A 20,926-nucleotide genomic window follows, 5' to 3' on the forward strand; every position below is an offset into this window, starting at 1 on the left:
AGGAGGAGAGGGAGGAGTCGAAGATGACCCCAAGGTTACGAGCTGATGCGACAGGAAGGATGAGAGTGTTATCCACAGAAATAGAGAATGGAGGAGGAGGAGAGGTTGGTTAGGGGGAAAATAAGAAGCTCAGTCTTGGTCATGTTTAGTTTCAGATGGCGCTGAGACATCCAGGCAGCAATGTCAGACAGGCAGGCTGATACTTTGGCCTGGATTTTGGCTGAGATTTCTGGTGTGGAGAGGTAGATCTGGGAGTCATCAGCGTAAAGATGATTCTGAAAACCATGGGATGAAATCAGAGTACCAAGGGAAGAAGTATAGATGGAGAAAAGAAGAGGTCCCAGGACAGATCCCTGAGGTACACCAACTGACAGTGGGATAGAAGTAGAGGAGGATCCACTAGAGTATACACTAAAGGTACGCTGGGAGAGATAAGAAGAAAACCAGGAAAGAACAGAGCCCTGAAATCCAAGTGAGGACAGCGTATCAAGGAGTAGGCTGTGATCAACAGTGTCAAAAGCAGCAGATAGATCGAGAAGGATGAGGATAGAATAGACACTTTTGGATCTGGCCAGGAACAGATCATTGGAGACTTTAGCAAGTGCTGTTTCAGTTGCATGAAGGGGGTGAAAGCCAGATTGAAGTGGATCAAGAATAGCTTGAGATGAAAAAAAGTCAAGGCAATGGCGGTGAACAGCATGTTCAAGTATCTTGGATAGGAAAGGGAGCAGGGAGATGGGGCGATAGTTGGAAGGCCAGGTAGGGATATAGATATACAGGAATTAGAAAAGGTTCAAAGAAGAGCAACCAAAATGATAAAGAAGATGGAACTCCTCCCATATGAGGAAAAGCTAAAGAGGCTAGGGCTCTTCAGCTTGGAAAAAGCGACAGCTGAGGGGGGATATGATTGAGGTCTATAAAATCCTGAGTGGTGTAGAATGGGGTAGAAGTGAATCGATTTTTAACTCTTTCAAAAAGTACAAAGACTAGGGGACACAATAAAATTTCATGGAAATACTTTATAAAATAAAATAGGAGGAAATATTTTTCACTCAAACAATAGTTAAACTCTGGATCTTGGAGCCAGAGGACATGGTAACAGCGGTTAGCATATCTGGGTTTAAACTGTTTCTCAATAAAAAAAATATATGGGTTTCAATCTAATCAACCTGGTGTGGGTAAATCAATAATTTCCAACAATTCCACCAGCTTAAATGATATATAACTCAACTAAGTATTGTAGTTGAGTTATATATCATTTAAGCTGGTGGAATTGTTGGAAATTATTGATTTAAACTGTTTCTGCCAGGTACTTGTGACCTGGATTGGCTGAAGTTAGAAGCAGGATACTGGACTAGGTGGTCTTATGTGTACACTACCCATGTACTGTGGTGCTCCAGAAAGCATATATTCTTCCCATGACAGATTTATAAATTCCTCCTTTTTTGTATATATATTTTCTTTGCTCCTTTTCCTTTCTTCAGCAGCTTCCTTGCTTCCTACAGTTCTCTCCTCTCTACAGGACTAGTTCCCCTTCTCAGGGGCAGGCAGTTCAACAGCAGTTTCCTCATTCCAGAAGACCTGTGGCAGGGCACTGCCCCAGACCACAACAGGAGCACTTGTTACTTCTGGTCAGCAGTTTTATCCCCACTTACAAAGCCATTAAAGACTGCTTATCTTGAACAACTTTGCTAGCAACATTCTTGATGGTTACTGTATGTGCACTCTAGTATTTATATTCCTTGGCATCAGAAGGTGGAAATTGTTAACAGACAGTGCTATCAAATATTTACAAGCATAAGACAGACACTGGAAGTAACTCAATAAAATAAAGTGGGCTTAACTCACCTTTGGGTGCTGCAGCCTTCTTTGGCATGCCAAATTCTAAATCTGATTCCACGTTAACAAGATCTGCCTTTTTTGATTTTGGCGGTCTCTTCGGCTTAGGGGCGGTCTCTGAAGACAGGAAGCCAAATTCTAAATCTGAATCTGAGTGTACAGGCTCTGTCTTTTTAGGCTTTGTGGGTCTTTTCGGTTTGGGGGTTGTCTCTGACGACAGAAAGCCAAATTCTGAATCTGAATCTGTGTGCACAGGCTCAGTCATTTTTGGCTTTGTAGGTCTCTTCGATTTGGGAATTGTATCTGAAGAAGGTAAGCCAAATTCTGAATCTGAATCTGTGTGCACAGGCTCAGTCATTTTTGGCTTTGTAGGTCTCTTCGATTTGGGAATTGTATCTGAAGAAGGTAAGCCAAATTCTGAATCTGAATCGGAGTGTACAGGCTCTGTCTTTTTCGACTTTGTTGCTCTCTTCGGCTTGGGTGTGTCTAAAGATAGCTTTGCTGCAAGTCAAGAAAAAAGAAACATTAGTGAGGACGTTATAGACCAGTAGGTATAGTTATTGGAAACTTTTGAGAAATTGACAAATCTTTACAAAAATTAATTTGAAGCATGTACACAAATATATATTTTGATTATTAATTCAACAAAAATATTCAACAATAAGAATCACTGTGGGAAAAAGTATATGAACCATTCTTTCAGTGGCTGATGGCACCTCCTTAAGTAGCAATAGCATCAACTACACATTTCCTGTAACTGTTGATCCATCTCTCATACTACCCTTATTTTGGTCCATTTTTCCACACAAAACTGATTCAACTTTATGACACCTGAGGCTTACATGAAAAGTTAACCAACTCTTGCCACAAATAGGGTCTAGGTCAGGACTGTGACTTGGCCAATACAAATCATGAAATCTCTTCAGCTTTCCTGTAGTAGATTTACATGAATGTTTAATTTATTATGGGCTTTGTAAGACAAATTTTTGGAACAAAGCTTAAAATGGATATGCTAACCCAAAGAGCACAAGGTCTTGTGCAATAGATGATGGATGTTAATACTTTTAAAAGAGACTGTAAGCCTAATAACAGAAAACAACGGTGAGTTTATCTAAATAGGTATGCATTACCTTACTTCCCCCACAGGGGGTTCCAAAGTGGTTTATGTCAAAGAAGCAACTACCTAAGTACAGCATAGTATAACAGATACTAACAGTCCTTAATCCAGGTATAACTGGTGTTGAGGATTAAAAATATTTAGGGCTGTCTCACAGCATTACCCATTTTCTACTCAGTTTCAGAGTTGCTAGTTTAAAAGGGAGAGATTGGCCAGAACAGCTTGACCTACTGAAGCTAGGTCGAGGCAATATGGAATGAGGATAATGTTGCTGCTTTGCGAATGGTAATGAACTATGCAGACTTTAGCAGGGCCACAGTCACTCTAATCTGATTTCACAATAGTTAATAACAGAATTGGATACAAGAAACCAGCCAGTTTGCTAGCATTCGTTTTTGCAAATGGCGTACCAGTCCTACTGGGATCAAACGAGACAAAGAATTCTGTAGACTTTCCAACTGGTTCAATCTTTCAAGGTAGCAAGAGTGTGCACACCTACAGTCTAATATTGTGAAAGGCCATCTCACATGAGTTTTTATGTTTTGGGAAGTAAGTGGGAGAAACTACCTTCAGCAAGAATTTAGGGTGGGTTCCAGAGACGCCAAGGGTGGCCCATCTCAATGCTGGAGATTTACCACTGCAATGCTGGAGATACGCCTGCTGTCTCTTTCCCCACTTCTTGGTGGGATTCTATTTTTAATTGGTTTTCCAATTTATTGCCTTCCATACGAGGTTTACTTGCTGGACTCGGTTTTATTGCAGTTTTACTGGTAATTATATGTTGTCTTCCTTGTATATTATCCCTATGTCGTAGAGTTAGCTGTAATATTAGTCTTTTGTGGTTCATACTACTCCTCCCCAGGTTTCCCCTCTGATCCCTATTCCTCATTCCCATCCCTTTGCTGAATCTGTTGCTTCCCCACTTATCCAAGATTTCACTGCTTAACTTACTTATGTCACACCGTTCCATTTCTGGTGTGCCAAGAGGGAAGATGATAGCCCTCAACCATAATACCTGTACAGTTTGCAATACTGTGCAAGGACCCTGAACTATTCATGACCTTGTACGTACACAATCTGACAGCCTAAGCATGTCAGTACATATAACTCATTGCAGCTGGCTTCACCCAGCTCCCATGGGGATTTGTAGTGACACACATGATACCACCATCTGCTATACAGAAAATGTGTACCAGAGCATGATAGATACATCTGACATTCTTATGTTTCTGCAGCCTGATTAGTTTCCTGCTGATGTAGCAAAAGCACATCCTTTCTATGCTGGGAACGGAATTGCAGTGGGAAGCAAAGAAGCATGTGTTTACACTATTCTAAGATAACCTATGTATATAAGTATGAACTGCACAAGACAACTTTCGGAAAGTACCTGACACAGTCCCTGAGCAGTGCTTTGCAGCCAGTATCTGAGAAAGGACTTTCCCCTCAGCTAACAATATTATTTCATTGTCTTTGCCAGATTATTCTCCTGTACTGTAAGTACCTTACATTTATTGTATTATCTATGATATTCTTTCTGCCATACAATAAAATTACCTATGTTGTATACCTGATATTGTTGGTTATATTTATCCCTGAACACCTCCCTTCTCAGGGTAGCCAGGTAACGGCTACCAGGGGAGCTACCCAGCTCCCAACAAGATTGAAGGCCAAATAACTGAGATTTCTCTCGCAGGCCCCAGTCATGTCTAAAACTAGCTCTGGCAGATCATGCACATTCCAAAAACTGACATATTCCGATCAATAAATAGAAATAAAATTATTTTTTCTACCTTTGCTGTCTGGTCATTTAATTTTCCTCATCATGGTGGTCCCAGTCTCTGATTTCTGCTTTCTTCTGTCTTCTTTTAACTCTCTTACCAGAGCCTCTTGGTCCATCTGGCATTTTTTCTCTCTACATGTCCACGATCCATCTTCCTTCTGTGTCACTATCATTCTGTTTAATATTTCCTAAGTCCCTGCAACTATCCTCCCACCATGTTAAGTATTCCTCTTCTCCGTTTCTGTATTCTTGCCCTATCTAGACAATGGGAAATACTTCTGTATCTTCTTGCTACACTTTCCTGGTCTCCAACTGCATTTCTTAGTACTTTTCTCTCCACATGATTTACAGGATAATCACTAGGCAGTGGCATCTCATTATCAATGCAGCTCTTGTGCTCTTTTCCTTCAGAATTATGTTCAGTTTTCTTGACATCAGCTTTTTATTGGTTGAAAAGGGAACATCCCTAGTAAACACTGCCTCTTTGTTCTTCATAATTTCATCTGGCCAGGATCCCAGTGGAGGTGCTTGTTGCCTGCCCCTAGGAGTTGGGAGTGGCACAGGTATCAGAGAAGCTGGTTGGAAACCAGAGAGGCCAAGATTCAAACCCTACTAGTCACACAGATGCTCCTTGTGACCTTGGGCAAGTCACTTCACTCATGTGCCTCAGGTAGACACCTATCAACATCACCTGAACTTGCATTTGGAAAGGCAAATAACTGAACCTAAACAATACATTTATTGCTATCAGTTGCTTCAATTTGCTTCTTAGGAAAGGCTGTCAACAATAGCCAAAGATAAGATTGTAAGGGCAGAACAATGGTCCTTTTTCAAGTTGGAGAATACCTTCAAATACTCAAAGTAGTACAGGGTATATGTGAAGTACAAATATCACAAAAGCACCAAAACAGACCTTCACATGTAAAAAGAATTCAATTAAAGTAAATCTGGCAGGAAAAGCCTCAGAACACCCAGCTTTTAGCATTAAGACTGTTATGGCGTTGTCATTGGCATAAAATCCTCCAGAAACAAAAAACTGTAACTCATATCTATAGTACTCAGTACTTAAAAGACTTTATCTTACGTAAAGCCACGGAGCATTCAAGTGATTAAAGATAAAGCTAAAACCTGGGTGTTTTGAAGCTTTTCTTTCTAGATTTACTTTAATGGACTTGAGCTCTGTTTGTGAAGGTCTGTTTTATTGCCTTTATTAAGTTCACCATTTCCTTCACCTTATTATTGAAAATGTTTTCTTCAGTTCAAGAAACATTTACTAAACCACCATGGATTTCCTCATGTAGACAGGATGCCCCAAGCCACACCAGCCATCTTGCCCCAATGGCTACTGAAGAAATTTAAGATGAACTTTCAAATGCTTCACAAACCGATCTTTATGCTTCCCATACTCCTCTGCATTGGTTATATGTCCTAGGAAATCTGCATCATAGAAAGCTAATGAGTCACAATGCTGGAGTTAAGAATCATGACCTGAATACCTTTATCCCAATAAAATCTAGGTTCTGGCTCTTTTTCTGGTGGAGTATTAGTGTACCTTTTTTTTTTTTTAATGCTTTGCTTTCTTCAAAGCACACTCTTACAAAGTGATGTGGTAGCTATAGTATATTAAATCCCAAGCTTGTCTGCACCTTGCATTTACAAGCCAGTTTGGACAATGTCATTCTGCCACAATGTTTGAAGCTCTTTCTGTGTATGGGCACTGCTACGATGCCCTTTGGAATATCAATATTGTAGTAAACCAAAACATCCACTGTAGGCTACTTGGACTGTAAAGGAATCACCTAAATCATTTTCTTCACAAATTGAAATGATACCCCTGGCTATCAGCAGTGATAGTTTAGACTTCTTTGACTGATCATTCTGGTGACTCTCCCCAAGTTTGCTCAGAAAAGTAAGAGCCTGAAAGGGAAGAACAGTCTCTCTCTATACTAATGGAATAGACCCCTTGGCGGGCTCCAAGTAGAAGGATTCTTTTCCTTCTGGACTGACTTAGTTAGGTGTATAGCCTCCATGCACACTAAGAGGTGAGGGGAAAATGCAGGGCAGTGTAAGGTTGAAGAAAGCCCTTTACGTTATTCAAAGCAAGTTACAGAACTCAGAGTAAATAGAGGTGTTTCTCGGACATATTTTTGGAACGAACCTTTAAAAAAAAAAAAAAAAAAAAAAAAACAACAGGCAAAGCTTTGGCATATCTATGAGGAAAGTATTTACAAAATAATCCCAATATTCTGTTTTCCTTGGAAAGAAACACTGGCTCCACACTCCCTGCTACACTGACTAGTTTGTAAAAGACTCAACAAACCCTGAGTTCCAGGCTGTCATGACACCCAGGTTTATAGCTTGTATTGGTTGCCGACTGAGAAATGGGGGCTCTCCTGCAAATTGAACCATATGATTCGGTTCACAGTAAGATTGCACCATGCAATGCAGGCATTTCCTATGCTGGTCTCCTTGTCTCAAGTCTTGTAACATAGTAAATGATGCACGGTCCATTCAATCTTCCCAAAAAGGTGAAGAAACACATACTTGATCCTGATCAACCTTTAACTTTCACGATACAGACCTTGGAAAGCAAAGCCCATACGAGCAGACTTCTAACTACTAAAGTGGCCTTTTAAGCACCATTCCTGTCCATCATAACACATATGAACTGCCATGAGGTCATTTAAGTTTTATTTTGAATCTATCCTTTTTACCCAAAGAATCCTCTGTGTTTATCCCACACTTTTTAAAATTCCTTCACTATTTTTCTCTCTATCACTTCCATTGGGAGGGCACGCTAGGCATCCATCACCATCTCCATGAGGAATCATTTCCTGATGTTGCTCCTAAGTCTACCACCCTGAAACCTCAATTTTTCATAATACTTTAGTGGAAAAATCTTTCAAAAATAAACTTTTTTGTAACTTAGCTTAACATTAGGACCCCTCGCCGACATGGGTCACGTTTCGCTCTAAGAGACTGCTGGGTCAGGGCATGGTCCTTCAAAAATGTGGATGCTTCCAAAACATATCATCAAGAAATTAAAAAAACATTTAAGTATTATGAAAATATATGGTATGAATTATAAAAGCAGTAAAACCAATGAAGATGCTGGTGAATCATAAGGCTGAGATCCTTATGTGAAGAGTCGCTACTGAGGTTTCTGAAGATTTGGGTGCACCTTAGTGTGATAAATTGGTAAAGAAATAAATGTTTAGCGCTGCGATACCATAATAACTTGGGAAGGCAGCAAACATATTGAAGGGGTTAAGACCAATGGGAACAAGGTGACTTTCTTGAGAGAGAGAGAGAGTCAGAGACAGAGAGAAAGGAACAGGGTAGAGGGCTATAAGGGTGAATGAAAAGAGAGAAAAAAAAAAAACTGGATAAGGACAAAGTTGGGAGTGAGAAAGACTGGTGAGGACCCAGGCTATGGTGACAAGTGAAGTAAACAGGTAGCTATCAGGTGGGCACCAGCATGATGTTGACAGCATGCTAGGGGGAGGAAGTTAATAGCTTCCACCAATAGTGTGCAGTGGCAAATTAAGGGCCTGATTTTCTAAGCTTTAGACACAGAATAGGAGAACAATGAATCAAGCCCTAAGGAAGCTGTTTCATGGGGACAATGAGGGGGGTTGCGATAAGACAGGTCTCAACCATTGTTTGTACGTTTTTGGGCTGGCTCCTGGAATCAAAGGAAATTTTTTTAACGTCACACCAACACACACTAAAAGCTGCAACTGAATTTGCAGCATGCATCGTGTTTCTAATTCAACTGCCACATCAAATATTAACTTACTAATGTTGCTCCAAATGAACTTAGATATTCTGGTGGCACTATAAGAAAGACGGCTTATTTTGGCCCAAAATGCACAGAACATATTAGTGATGGGAATTAGTGATGAATAAGATCTGAAGTACTGCACTACGTGAGGAAAAGGGACAAAAAAAGAAGGGACTAGAGGCTTCTCCTTATTTCTGTCCAACACAGATTAATGTTAATGTTAGTATAACTGTAAATACAGGTAACCAGATCTGTAAGTTTCAGAAAGATTTGAAATTTGGTCTTTATCAAAGGAGATCTCTGAAGAACAAAGCCCTACCACACACAAAACACCAGAAGTTAAAATTCATGGACTCTATTATCTTTAATTATCTCTGTTGTTTTATACGTTGCATATACGATTACTATCTTATTATTACATTGTTTAATTGTATTTTACTAACTATAGCCTGCACTATGGTATTGTGTAAGCCACATTGAGCCTACAACTAGTGGGGAAATGTTGGGTATAAATGTATTAAATAAATAAAAATAAATGAAAGACCTCTGATAGGAGGCAGGCTGAGACAGAAGTAAAAGGAACACCTTCTGAGAAAAATTAGAAAAAAATACCAACAGCTGTGTTCTGTATGCATTATATTAATTCATAAATTAAACAATTCTAGTACCTTTTTTAGTAGCTACTGTTTTACTTGGAGCTTTCTCTGCTGATTTCACAAAGCTGGAGGAGTATACTGGACCAGAATCATCTCCATCACTGTCCAACTTTGTTATATCTGTAAAGTGTGAAAGAAAGTTTATGAAACAGAAGTATCACCTAAAATCCTGAAAAGTATCAGCTTCTCCGATTCATGGATCATCTGTTTTATTCCATCTCCTCTATTCTTTTTATGCTTATAATCAGCAACGCCATCCATTTAAAGGATGTTACTGAACATATGTATAGCTAGGCCAACTCTTTCACTGGCCTAATTTATGCATACAAGCTATGAACTGAACAGATGAACTTTGCTGATTTATGTATAATTTTCATGTCCACCCCTGACCTACCCCATATTTTTTAAAATGCTTTTGCAGTTGGCATTAGCATTGTCTGCATAACTCTAAAATATCAGACCCTATATTTTTATATGCTGTTACAACCAATATATTTCCCTAGGATCATGAACCATGATTAATTGTATTTTGAGCTTGAGTTTGAATTGTGCTATATTACACTTCAGGAAGAGATGATGCAAGTAAAGTTTATTAAAAAAAAAAAAAGCAAGCAGAACCCAGATTTATTTAATATCTAGAAGAAGGTGGTATTAGATTTTAGGTTATCCCTATCTGGAAGATTGGTTCGTACTCTGAAGTCCAGTTATTGGAGTGTTACTGTGCAGTGAAGCTGAGCACCCCAATCCAATGAGGGAGTCTGGCAGTCACTCACACCAGCTGGGTTGGGAGAGTGCAGTTTGGTCTCCTGATGATGGCTATATGAAACGTGGTCCATGCTGAAACTGAGGCAGATTTGTGGAAATACGTTGAAAGGACATTTGGAAGAAAAGCTTTTCAGCAATCAATCACTGAACCAATGTAACGCAAGGAGTTTAGAATTGTCCCGTCACAAGCAGTGGATTTGGACATAGCAAGAGTTGGGAGTGATCAACAAAGGAATATTTTGAGTGTGTAATAGGATTTTGAGCGCTCCGGAGCAGTGGCTTTAGGATTTAATTTTTACAACTGTGAAGTTCTTGGGAAATCGCATTTGGGATACTTATATTCAAGAAGATAAGTAATCAATCAATTTTTTACTGTTCAGTTTTTCTGAATATTTGACTGCTTGAATAATTGCTGGTGGTGCAATGATTTTCAGCAGAAAACCATAATTTGCCAAGTTTGCTGTTGTGGGGATAAATTAAGCGCCTTTTCACAATTTTATAAATATTTTAAAGAATATTTTTAAAATAGAAACTAGAATTTGGAGTAATTAGCTTATAGTTTGTGAGATATTTTGAATAAACTTGAGAGTCAACAAACATGATTACATTATTAAATATGTATGAGATATTTTGGCACACAATGAGGGCAGTGTGCATGCAGATCTCACACACATTTGTTAAAGGGTAGAAGTTATTTGTTTGACGTTTAATAAAGTTTTATGAGATGCAATGGTTTTATAAGTAGTATGCACATTCATTAGGGATATCCTGAAAACCTGACATATTTGCAGCTCCCCCAAGACTCAACTTGTGCATTACTGGTATAGAACAAACTAACACGGCAGACTTCTTCCTTTTTCAGTTCATATACTGCTGCTCATTGTTTTTGCAATTAAATGTAATTTATTAAACTGCTTCCAAATTGTTTTTCCTGGATTTTAACAGTATATAGTTGACAAACAAAGGTCAAAACTGATGAATTGTTGGGTTTTAAAAGTACACTGGGAAAACGGAAGTAGACGTGGAAATAAAGATTAAGACCCCCCCCCCCCCATGGTAGGTCAGAGCTGGAAAGACAGAGGTCAACCACTCACAATAACCTAACAGGTATGCACAAGCGATTCAAAGCTACTGTAGAAGTGTTTGGAAGGTTTCTTGGGTGACACATTTTGAAGTGCAATTTGACTATTTTAGAAATGAAGTAGGATATTTGCAACCAGAAAATGAACAGACAGTAGCAAAACTTTTACAAACATGCCAAAGATCTCTTTAACTCTGGGATAAAATTGAACAGCCTTGTTATAGAAAACTACATACCATTTCCTGACTTCTGAGAATAAGAAGAAAATGAAAACAGGTCCCCAAAGTCTTTGTCTTTCTTTTCTTGAGATGATTTTCTGGTTAAAAAAAAAGAAAAAGAAAGAATGTCATGCAGCTACTGTAACAGAGGGCGGATATTCAGAAGCTCTTATATGCCAACTACATATGTGCCTTGGTTTAGAAATCTGGGTCCACCAAATGGATAAGTGTTGGTCATAAAGCTCAATGGCCAACCAAAGGTTATCTATTCAGAAGGTGAAGACAGTGGCAATCTGTGGCAGGACTAAAATGTATCCAGGTGACAGCAATACACAGCTATCCAAATAAATTTTATCAATTTAGGACACCAATTCACAAGCTATTCCTGGACTACCCCCTTAGCCATTCTTGTTTTCAGGATATTTACAGATATCTAGTACCCTTTCCATAAAGAAATAATTTCCTTCAATTATTCCTAAATCTAGTCCCTTAATCTTCATTCTATGACCCTTGTTCTTGAACTCCCTTTCAACTGAAAGTTGCTTGCTTTCTGTACACTTATACTACCAAAATATATAAATGTCTCTATCATATCATACCCTTCCTCCTTTCTTCCAAAGTAAAAATACTCCAGGAATAGCTTAAGAAACTTTTACTTAGGAGAACCAAACAAATAGCAATCAAACAGTAAGTTATCATTTAAGTTTAGGACTGCATATCAGCAGCCCTACCTACACAGGTAGGGCCGTTGAACATTGAGAAAGCGAATGCTACATACCTGTAGAAGGTATTCTCCGAGGACAGCAGGCTGATTGTTCTCACTGATGGGTGACGTCCACGGCAGCCCCTCCAATCGGAAACTTCACTAGCAAAGTCCTTTGCTAGCCCTCGCGCGCCCGCGCGCACCGCGCATGCGCGGCCGTCTTCCCGCCCGAAACCGGCTCGAGCCGGCCAGTCCAGTATGTAGCAAGACAATACACTTCAAGGGAAGACACAACTCCAAAGGGGAGGCGGGCGGGTTTGTGAGAACAATCAGCCTGCTGTCCTCGGAGAATACCTTCTACAGGTATGTAGCATTCGCTTTCTCCGAGGACAAGCAGGCTGCTTGTTCTCACTGATGGGGTATCCCTAGCCCCCAGGCTCACTCAAAACAACAACATTGGTCAATTGGGCCTCGCAACGGCGAGGACATAACTGAGATTGACCTAAAAAATTTACCAACTAACTGAGAGTGTAGCCTGGAACAGAACAAACAGGGCCCTCGGGGGGTGGAGTTGGATCCTAAAGCCCAAACAGGTTCTGAAGAACTGACTGCCCGAACCGACTGTCACGTCGGGTATCCTGCTGCAGGCAGTAATGAGATGTGAATGTGTGGACAGATGACCACGTCGCAGCTTTGCAAATTTCCTCCATGGTGGCTGACTTCAAGTGGGCTACCGACGCTGCCATGGCTCTAACATTATGAGCCGTGACATGACCCTCAAGAGCCAGCCCAGCCTGGGCGTAAGTGAAGGAAATGCAATCTGCTAGCCAATTGGATATGGTGCGTTTCCCTACAGCCACTCCCCTCTTGTTGGGATCAAAAGAAACAAACAATTGGGCGGACTGTCTGTGGGGCTGTGTCCGCTCCAGATAGAAGGCCAATGCTCTCTTGCAGTCCAATGTGTGCAGCTGACGTTCAGCAGGGCAGGAATGAGGACGGGGAAAGAATGTTGGCAAGACAATTGACTGGTTCAGATGGAACTCCGACACAACCTTTGGCAGAAACTTAGGGTGAGTGCGGAGGACTACTCTGTTGTGATGAAATTTGGTGTAAGGGGCCTGGGCTACCAGGGCCTGAAGCTCACTGACTCTACGAGCCGAGGTAACTGCCACCAAGAAAATGACCTTCCAGGTCAAGTACTTCGGATGGCAGGAATTCAGTGGCTCGAAAGGAGGTTTCATCAGCTGGGTGAGAACGACATTGAGATCCCATGACACTGTAGGAGGCTTGACAGGGGGCTTTGACAAAAGCAAACCTCTCATGAAGCGAACAACTAAAGGCTGTCCTGAGATCGGCTTACCTTCCACTCGGTAATGGTATGCACTGATTGCACTAAGGTGAACCCTTACGGAGTTGGTCTTCAGACCAGACTCAGACAAGTGGAGAAGGTATTCAAGCAGGGTCTGTGTAGGACAAGAGCGAGGATCTAGGGCCTTGCTGTCACACCAGACGGCAAACCTCCTCCAATGAAAGAAGTAACTTCTCTTAGTGGAGTCTTTCCTGGAAGCAAGCAAGATGCGGGAGACACCCTCTGGCAGACCCAAAGAGGCAAAGTCTACGCCCTCAACATCCAGGCCGTGAGAGCCAGGGACTGGAGGTTGGGATGCAGCAGAGCCCCTTCGTCCTGCGTGATGAGGGTCGGAAAACACTCCAATCTCCACGGTTCTTCGGAGGATAACTCCAGAAGAAGAGGGAACCAGATCTGACGCGGCCAAAAGGGAGCAATCAGAATCATGGTGCCTCGGTCTTGCTTGAGTTTCAACAAAGTCTTCCCCACCAGAGGAATGGGAGGATAAGCATACAGCAGACCTTCCCCCCAATCCAGGAGGAAGGCATCCGACGCCAGTCTGCCGTGGGCCTGAAGCCTGGAACAGAACTGAGGGACCTTGTGGTTCACTTGAGATGCGAAGAGATCCACCAGGGGGGTGCCCCACGCCTGGAAGATCTGTCGCACCACACGGGAATTGAGCGACCACTCGTGAGGTTGCATAATCCTGCTCAACCTGTCGGCCAGACTGTTGTTTACGCCTGCCAGATATGTGGCTTGGAGCACCATGCCTTGACGGCGAGCCCAGAGCCACATGCTGACGGCTTCCTGACACAGGGGGCGAGATCCGGTGCCCCCCTGCTTGTTGACATAGTACATGGCAACCTGATTGTCTGTCTGAATTTGGATAATTTGGTGGGACAGCCGATCTCTGAAAGCCTTCAGAGCGTTCCAGATCGCTCGCAACTCCAGAAGATTGATCTGTAGATCGCTTTCTTGGAGGGACCACCTTCCTTGGGTGTGAAGCCCATCGACATGAGCTCCCCATCCCAGGAGAGACGCATCCGTGGTCAGCACTTTTTGAGGCTGAGGAATTTGGAAGGGACGTCCCAGAGTCAAATTGGAGCAAATCGTCCACCAATACAGGGATTCGAGAAAACTCGTGGACAGGTGGATCACGTCCTCTAGACCCCCGGCGGCCTGATACCACTGGGAGGCTAGGGTCCATTGAGCAGATCTCATGTGAAGGCGGGCCATGGGAGTCACATGAACTGTGGAAGCCATGTGGCCCAGCAATCTCAACATCTGCCGAGCTGTGATCTGCTGGGACGCTCGCACCCGCGAGACGAGGGACAACAAGTTGTTGGCCCTCGCCTCTGGGAGACAGGCGCGAGCCGTCCGAGAATCCAGCAGGGCTCCGATGAATTCGAGTTTCTGCACTGGGAGAAGATGGGACTTTGGGTAATTTATCACAAACCCCAGTAGCTCCAGGAGGCGAATAGTCATCTGCATGGACTGCAGGGCTCCTGCCTCGGATGTGTTCTTCACCAGCCAATCGTCGAGATATGGGAACACGTGCACCCCCAGCCTGCGAAGCGCCGCTGCTACCACAGCTAGGCACTTTCTGAACACCCTGGGCGCAGAGGCGAGCCCAAAGGGTAGCACACAGTACTGGAAGTGGCGTGCGCCCAGCTGAAATCGCAGATACTGTCTGTGAGCTGGCAGTATCGGGATGTGTGTGTAGGCATCCTTCAAGTCCAGAGAGCATAGCCAATCGTTTTGTTGAATCATGGGGAGAAGGGTGCCCAGGGAAAGCATCCTGAACTTTTCTTTTACGAGATATTTGTTCAGGGCCCTTAGGTCTAGGATGGGACGCATCCCCCCTGTTTTCTTTTCCACAAGGAAGTACCTGGAATAGAACCCCAGCCCTTCTTGCCCGGATGGCACGGGCTCGACCGCATTGGCGCTGAGAAGGGCGGAGAGTTCCTCTGCAAGTACCTGCTTGTGCTGGAAGCTGTAGGACTGAGCTCCCGGTGGACAATTTGGAGGTTGAGAGGCCAAATTGAGGGTGTATCCTTGCCGGACTATTTGGAGAACCCACTGATCGGAGGTTATAAGAGGCCACCTTTGGTGAAAAGCTTTCAACCTCCCTCCGACAGGCAGGTCGCCCGGCACTGACACTTGGATGTCGGCTATGCTCTGCTGGAGCCAGTCAAAAGCTCGCCCCTTGCTTTTGCTGGGGAGCCGCGGGGCCTTGCTGATTCGCACGCTGCTGACGAGAGCGAGCGCGCTGGGGCTTAGCCTGGGCCGCAGGCTGTCGGGAAGGAGGATTGTACCTACGCTTGCCAGAAGTATAGGGAACAGTCTTCCTTCCCCCGAAAAATCGTCTACCTGTAGAGGTAGAAGCTGAAGGCTGCCGGCGGGCGAACTTGTCGAATGCGGTGTCCCGCTGGTGGAGAGACTCTACCACCTGCTCGACTTTTTCGCCAAAAATGTTATCCGCACGGCAAGGCAAGTCCGTAATCCGCTGCTGGACTCTATTCTCCAGGTCGGCGGCACGCAGCCATGAGAGCCTGCGCATCACCACACCTTGAGCAGCGGCCCTGGACGCAACATCAAAAGTGTCATAAACTCCTCTGGCCAGGAATTTTCTGCACGCCTTCAGCTGCCTGACCACCTCCTGAAAAGGCTTGGCTTGCTCAGGGGGAAGAGCATCAACCAAGCCCGCCAACTGCCGCACATTATTCCGCATGTGTATGCTCGTGTAGAGCTGGTAAGACTGGATCTTGGACACGAGCATAGAGGAATGGTAGGCCTTCCTCCCAAAGGAGTCTAAGGTTCTAGCGTCCTTGCCCGGGGGCGCCGAAGCATGTTCCCTAGAACTCTTAGCCTTCTTTAGGGCCAAATCCACAACTCCAGAGTCATGAGGCAACTGAGTGCGCATCAGCTCTGGGTCCCCATGGATCCGGTACTGGGACTCGATCTTCTTGGGAATGTGGGGGTTAGTTAATGGTTTGGTCCAGTTCGCAAGCAATGTCTTCTTCAGGACATGGTGCAAGGGAACAGTGGACGCTTCCTTAGGTGGAGAAGGATAGTCCAGGAGCTCAAACATTTCAGCCCTGGGCTCGTCCTCCACAACCACCGGGAAGGGGATGGCCGTAGACATCTCCCGGACAAAGGAGGCAAAAGACAGACTCTCGGGAGGAGAAAGCTGTCTCTCAGGAGAGGGAGTGGGATCAGACGGAAGACCCCCAGACTCCTCGTCAGAGAAATATCTGGGATCTTCCTCTTCCTCCCACGAGGCCTCACCCTCGGTGTCAGACACAAGTTCACGGACCTGTGTCTGCAACCTCGCCCTGCTCGACTCCGTGGAACCCCGTCCACGATGGGGGCGTCGAGAGGTAGACTCCCTCGCCCGCATCGGCGAAGCTCCCTCCGCCGACGTAGTCGGGGAGCCTTCCTGGGAGGTGGCCGCGGTCGGTACCGCACGCGGTACCGACGTCGGGGACCTCAACCTGGGCGATGGGCCAGCCGGCGCCACGCTCGACGGTACCGGTGGCGCAAGCACCGCCGGTACCGGAGGGGTAGGGCGCAACAGCTCTCCCAGAATCTCTGGGAGAACGGCCCGGAGGCTCTCGTTTAGAGCGGCTGCAGAGAAAGGCTGAGAGGTCGATGCAGGCGTCGACGTCAGTACCTGTTCCGGGCGTGGAGGCTGTTCCGGGCTGTCCAGAGCGGAGCGCATCGACACCTCCTGAACAGAGGGTGAGCGGTCCTCTCGGTGCCGATGCCTGCTGGGTGCCGAATCCCTCGGCGACCCAGAGCTCTCGGTGCCGACACGGGGAGGAGACCGGTGTCGATGCTTCTTCGATTTCTTCCGAAGCATGTCACCGGAGCTCCCCGGCACCGACGAGGAGGACGTCGAATCCACCCGTCGCTTCCTCGGGGCCGAGACTGAAGAAGGTCGATCTCGGGGGGGCTGTACCGCAGGAGCCCTCAGGGTAGGCGGAGACCCACCCGAGGGCTCACCGCCACCAGCAGGGGAATGGACAGCCCTCACCTGCACTCCACCCGATGCACCACCGTCCGACGACATCAGCAGACGAGGTCCTGGTACCACCGACGTCGATGCAGCTATCCGATGTCTCGGCGCCGATGCAGAGGCCCGATGCCTCGATGCACTCGATGCAGGGGCGGCCGAGGAAGATGGTCTGGACGCTGACGACGTCGATGCACTCGAAGATCCCGGTGCCGATGCCGACGAAGAGCCCGAGAACAACACGTTCCACTGGGCTAGTCTCGCTACCTGAGTCCGCCTTTGAAGCAGGGAACACAGACTGCAGTTCTGAGGGCGGTGCTCGGCCCCCAGACACTGAAGACACGACGAGTGTCGATCAGTGAGCGAGATAACCCGGGCGCACTGGGTGCACTTCTTGAAGCCGCTGGAAGGCTTCGATGTCATGGGCGGAAAAATCACGCCGGCGAAATCAAAAGCCGAAATGGCGAAATTTGAAGCACCAAATTTAGAGGGAGAAAAAATCTCGACCGAGGCCGAAAAAAGGCCTACCCCGACGACGAAAGAAAACTTACCGGGGCAAAAAAGCTGGAAGTACGGGGAGGATTTACACAAAACCCGGCGGGGGGTTTCCGGAGCACTTCCCGACTAGGACAAAGCTTTCCCGAAGGAAAAAAAACACGTTCAAACAAATTGGACGCGCGAGGTCGACTTTCCGGGGCTCGACACGGCGAAAACACGACCGTACCGAGTGCGGACAAAAGAAGACTGGCCGGCTCGAGCCGGTTTCGGGCGGGAAGACGGCCGCGCATGCGCGGTGCGCGCGGGCGCGCGAGGGCTAGCAAAGGACTTTGCTAGTGAAGTTTCCGATTGGAGGGGCTGCCGTGGACGTCACCCATCAGTGAGAACAAGCAGCCTGCTTGTCCTCGGAGAATAAAAATGTATAAATTAGGAGACAGCTACTTCTATACTAGTCCATCACAGTTAATATTATTTAACTTGATTACTATTCATAAAACTTCTTCAGGGCTTAGGTTCAATTTATTTGTAAAAACATATTGTAGAATATGTACCTGCTTGCTCTCTTCACTCAGATAAAGCGAAGATACTTACCTACAGCAGGTATTCTCCGAGGACAGCAGGCTTCATATTGTCATGAGTGGGTAGATGCCAAACCGCGTTGCACGGTCTGGCATTTATGCCAAAGTAAAAAAAAGTCAGAGCTTTGTGAAGCGCGAGCTGCGCTCCACTACGAATGCTTGAGTGCCTTCCCGCCCACCATGAGAATGCGGTTCCCTCAGTTTAATTTTAAAACAAAAACAAATAAAAATAAAATAACGAAAGAGACAACTCCAATGGGAGGTGGGCGGGATTGTGAAAATATGAAGACTGCTGTCCTCGGAGAATACCTGCTACAGGTAAGTATCTTCGCGTTCTTCGAGGACAAGAAGGCTTGCATATTCTCATGAGTGGGGAATCCCTAGCATCCAGGTTCACCGAAAACAAACATTGGTCAAATGGGCCTCGCAAAGGCGAAGACATTACACAGATTCTTATTATTTTTTATTATTTAGATTTGCTCACACCTTTTTCAGTAGTAGCTCAAGGTGAGGTACATTCAGGTACACTGGATATTTCTCTGTCCCAGGAGGGCACACAATCTAAGTTTGTACCAGAGGCAATGGAGGGTTAAGTGACTTAACCAAGATCACAAGGAGCAGCAGCGGGATTTGAACCGGCCACCTCTGGATTGCAAGACCGGTGCTCTAACCAAACTATATACAATCTGAATGAAAGTGCAGCCTGGAACAGAATAAAACGGGTCTAGGAGGATGGAGTTGGATTCTAGACCCCAAACGAATTCTGCAGCACTGACTGCCCAAACAGATTGTCATGTCGGGTATCCTGCTCATGGCAGTAGTGAAATGTGAATGTATGGTCTGAAGACCACGTCGCAGCCTTACAAATTTCTTCAATGGAGGCTGACCTCAACTGGGCTACCGATGCAGCCATGGTTCTAACATTGTGAGCTGTGACATGACCCTCTAAGGCCAGTCCAGCCTGGGCATAAGTGAAGGAAATGCAATCTGCCATCCAAATTGAAATGGTGCGTTTCCTGATGGTGACCCCCATCCTGTTGGGATCAAAAGAAACAAAAAGCTGGGTGGGCTGTCTGTGGGGCCTTGTCCGCTCCATGTAGTAGGCCAATGCTCTCTTGCAATCCAAGGTGTGCAAGCTGCTTTCGCCAAGATGGGTATGTGGTCGGGAAAAGAACATTGGCAAGACAATCGACTGGATCAGATGGAACTCTGACACCACCTTCGGCAGGACCTTAGGGTGCGTGCAAAGGACTACTGTGAAGAAACTTAGCATAAGGTGCATTCACTACTAAGGCCTGAAGCTCACTGACCCTACAAGCTGAATTAACAGCCACCAAGAAAATGACCTTCCAGGTCAAGTACTTCAGACAGCAGGAATTGAGTGACTCAAAAGGAGCTTTCATCAACTACTACTACTACTATTTGACATTTCTAAAGCGCTACTAAGGTTACGCAGCGCTGTACAATATAACATAGAAGGACAGTCCCTGCTCTGAGAGCTTACAATCTAATGGACAAATGTACAATCAAGTAGTGGCAGTCAAATTGGGGCAGTCTAGGATCCTTGAGAGGTATCAGGTTAGGTGCCGAAGGCAACATTGAAGAGGTGGGCTTTGAGCAAGGATTTGAAGATGGGTAGGGAGGGGGCATGGCGTAGGGCCTCAGGAAGTTGATTCCAAGCATAGGGTGAGGCGAGGCAGAATGGGCGGAGCCTGGAGTTGGCGGTGGTGGAGAAGGGTACTGAGAGTAGGGATTTGTCCACCAAGAAAATGACCTTCCAGGTCAAGTACTTCAGACAGCAGGAATTGAGTGACTCAAAAGGAGCTTTCATCAACTGGGTGAGAACGACATTGAGATCCCATGACACTGGTGAAGGTTTGATAGGGGGCTTTGACAAAAGCAAACCTCTCATGAGGCGAACAACTAAAGGCTGTCCAGAGTTAGGCTTACCTTCTACACGGAGATAAGCACTAACTCCACTATGGTGAACTCTTATGGAGTTGGTCTTGAGACTAGACTCTGACAAGGGTAGAAGGTACTCAAGCAGGGTCTGTGTAAGACAAGTAAGAGGATCTAGGGCCCTGCTCTCACAGCAGATACGGTGTCTTAACAACATATCGACAATCAAACGATATAGTCTCAGTCTCCACAGCCAATAATACTCCCAAATAACCCAAACAACAAAAAGATTCACCTGCCCATTTCAATGGATAGTGTTCCCACCAAGCTATACCTTGACCCCATTCCCTTTGCAACGTCTCTGATTTGTCAAGATTTAACTTAAAGACTGAAAAATCCCCAAATTCAGTCATGCGTTCTAACAAAGCCCCTATCGAATCACATGAACCAACAAATCGTCAGCAAATGCGATTTTAAAGGTGTCTGTACCTAATTGAAAAACTTGTATGTGTGGATTCCTCTGAATGTCACGGAAGAGGGGGTCCATAGTAAGGAAAAAAACAAAAGTGGTGACAGTGGCCAACCCTGTCTGGTACCACAATATATTGAAAGTGTGTGTGGGGGGGGGGGGGGGGGGGGGGGGGG

General features: G+C 45.1%; 1 protein-coding gene across 1 annotated transcript in view; it reads right to left on the reverse strand.

Annotated features, from left to right (window-relative positions):
• The window catches only part of LOC115458879 (DNA topoisomerase 2-beta-like), a 165,979-nt gene that overhangs the window by 55,268 nt on the left and 89,785 nt on the right, over positions 1-20,926 (reverse strand). Inside the window, exons 7-9 of the mRNA XM_030188716.1 lie at positions 11,259-11,338; positions 9,189-9,296; positions 1,849-2,340 (exon numbers count right to left, since the gene is read on the reverse strand). Of these exons, the coding sequence (XP_030044576.1) occupies positions 1,849-2,340; positions 9,189-9,296; positions 11,259-11,338 (680 nt within the window). The remainder of the gene's footprint in view (positions 1-1,848; positions 2,341-9,188; positions 9,297-11,258; positions 11,339-20,926) is intronic.

Source organism: Microcaecilia unicolor, unplaced genomic scaffold (genome assembly GCF_901765095.1).
Source record: "Microcaecilia unicolor unplaced genomic scaffold, aMicUni1.1, whole genome shotgun sequence".
In the NCBI taxonomy this organism is placed as follows: Eukaryota; Metazoa; Chordata; class Amphibia; order Gymnophiona; family Siphonopidae; genus Microcaecilia; species Microcaecilia unicolor.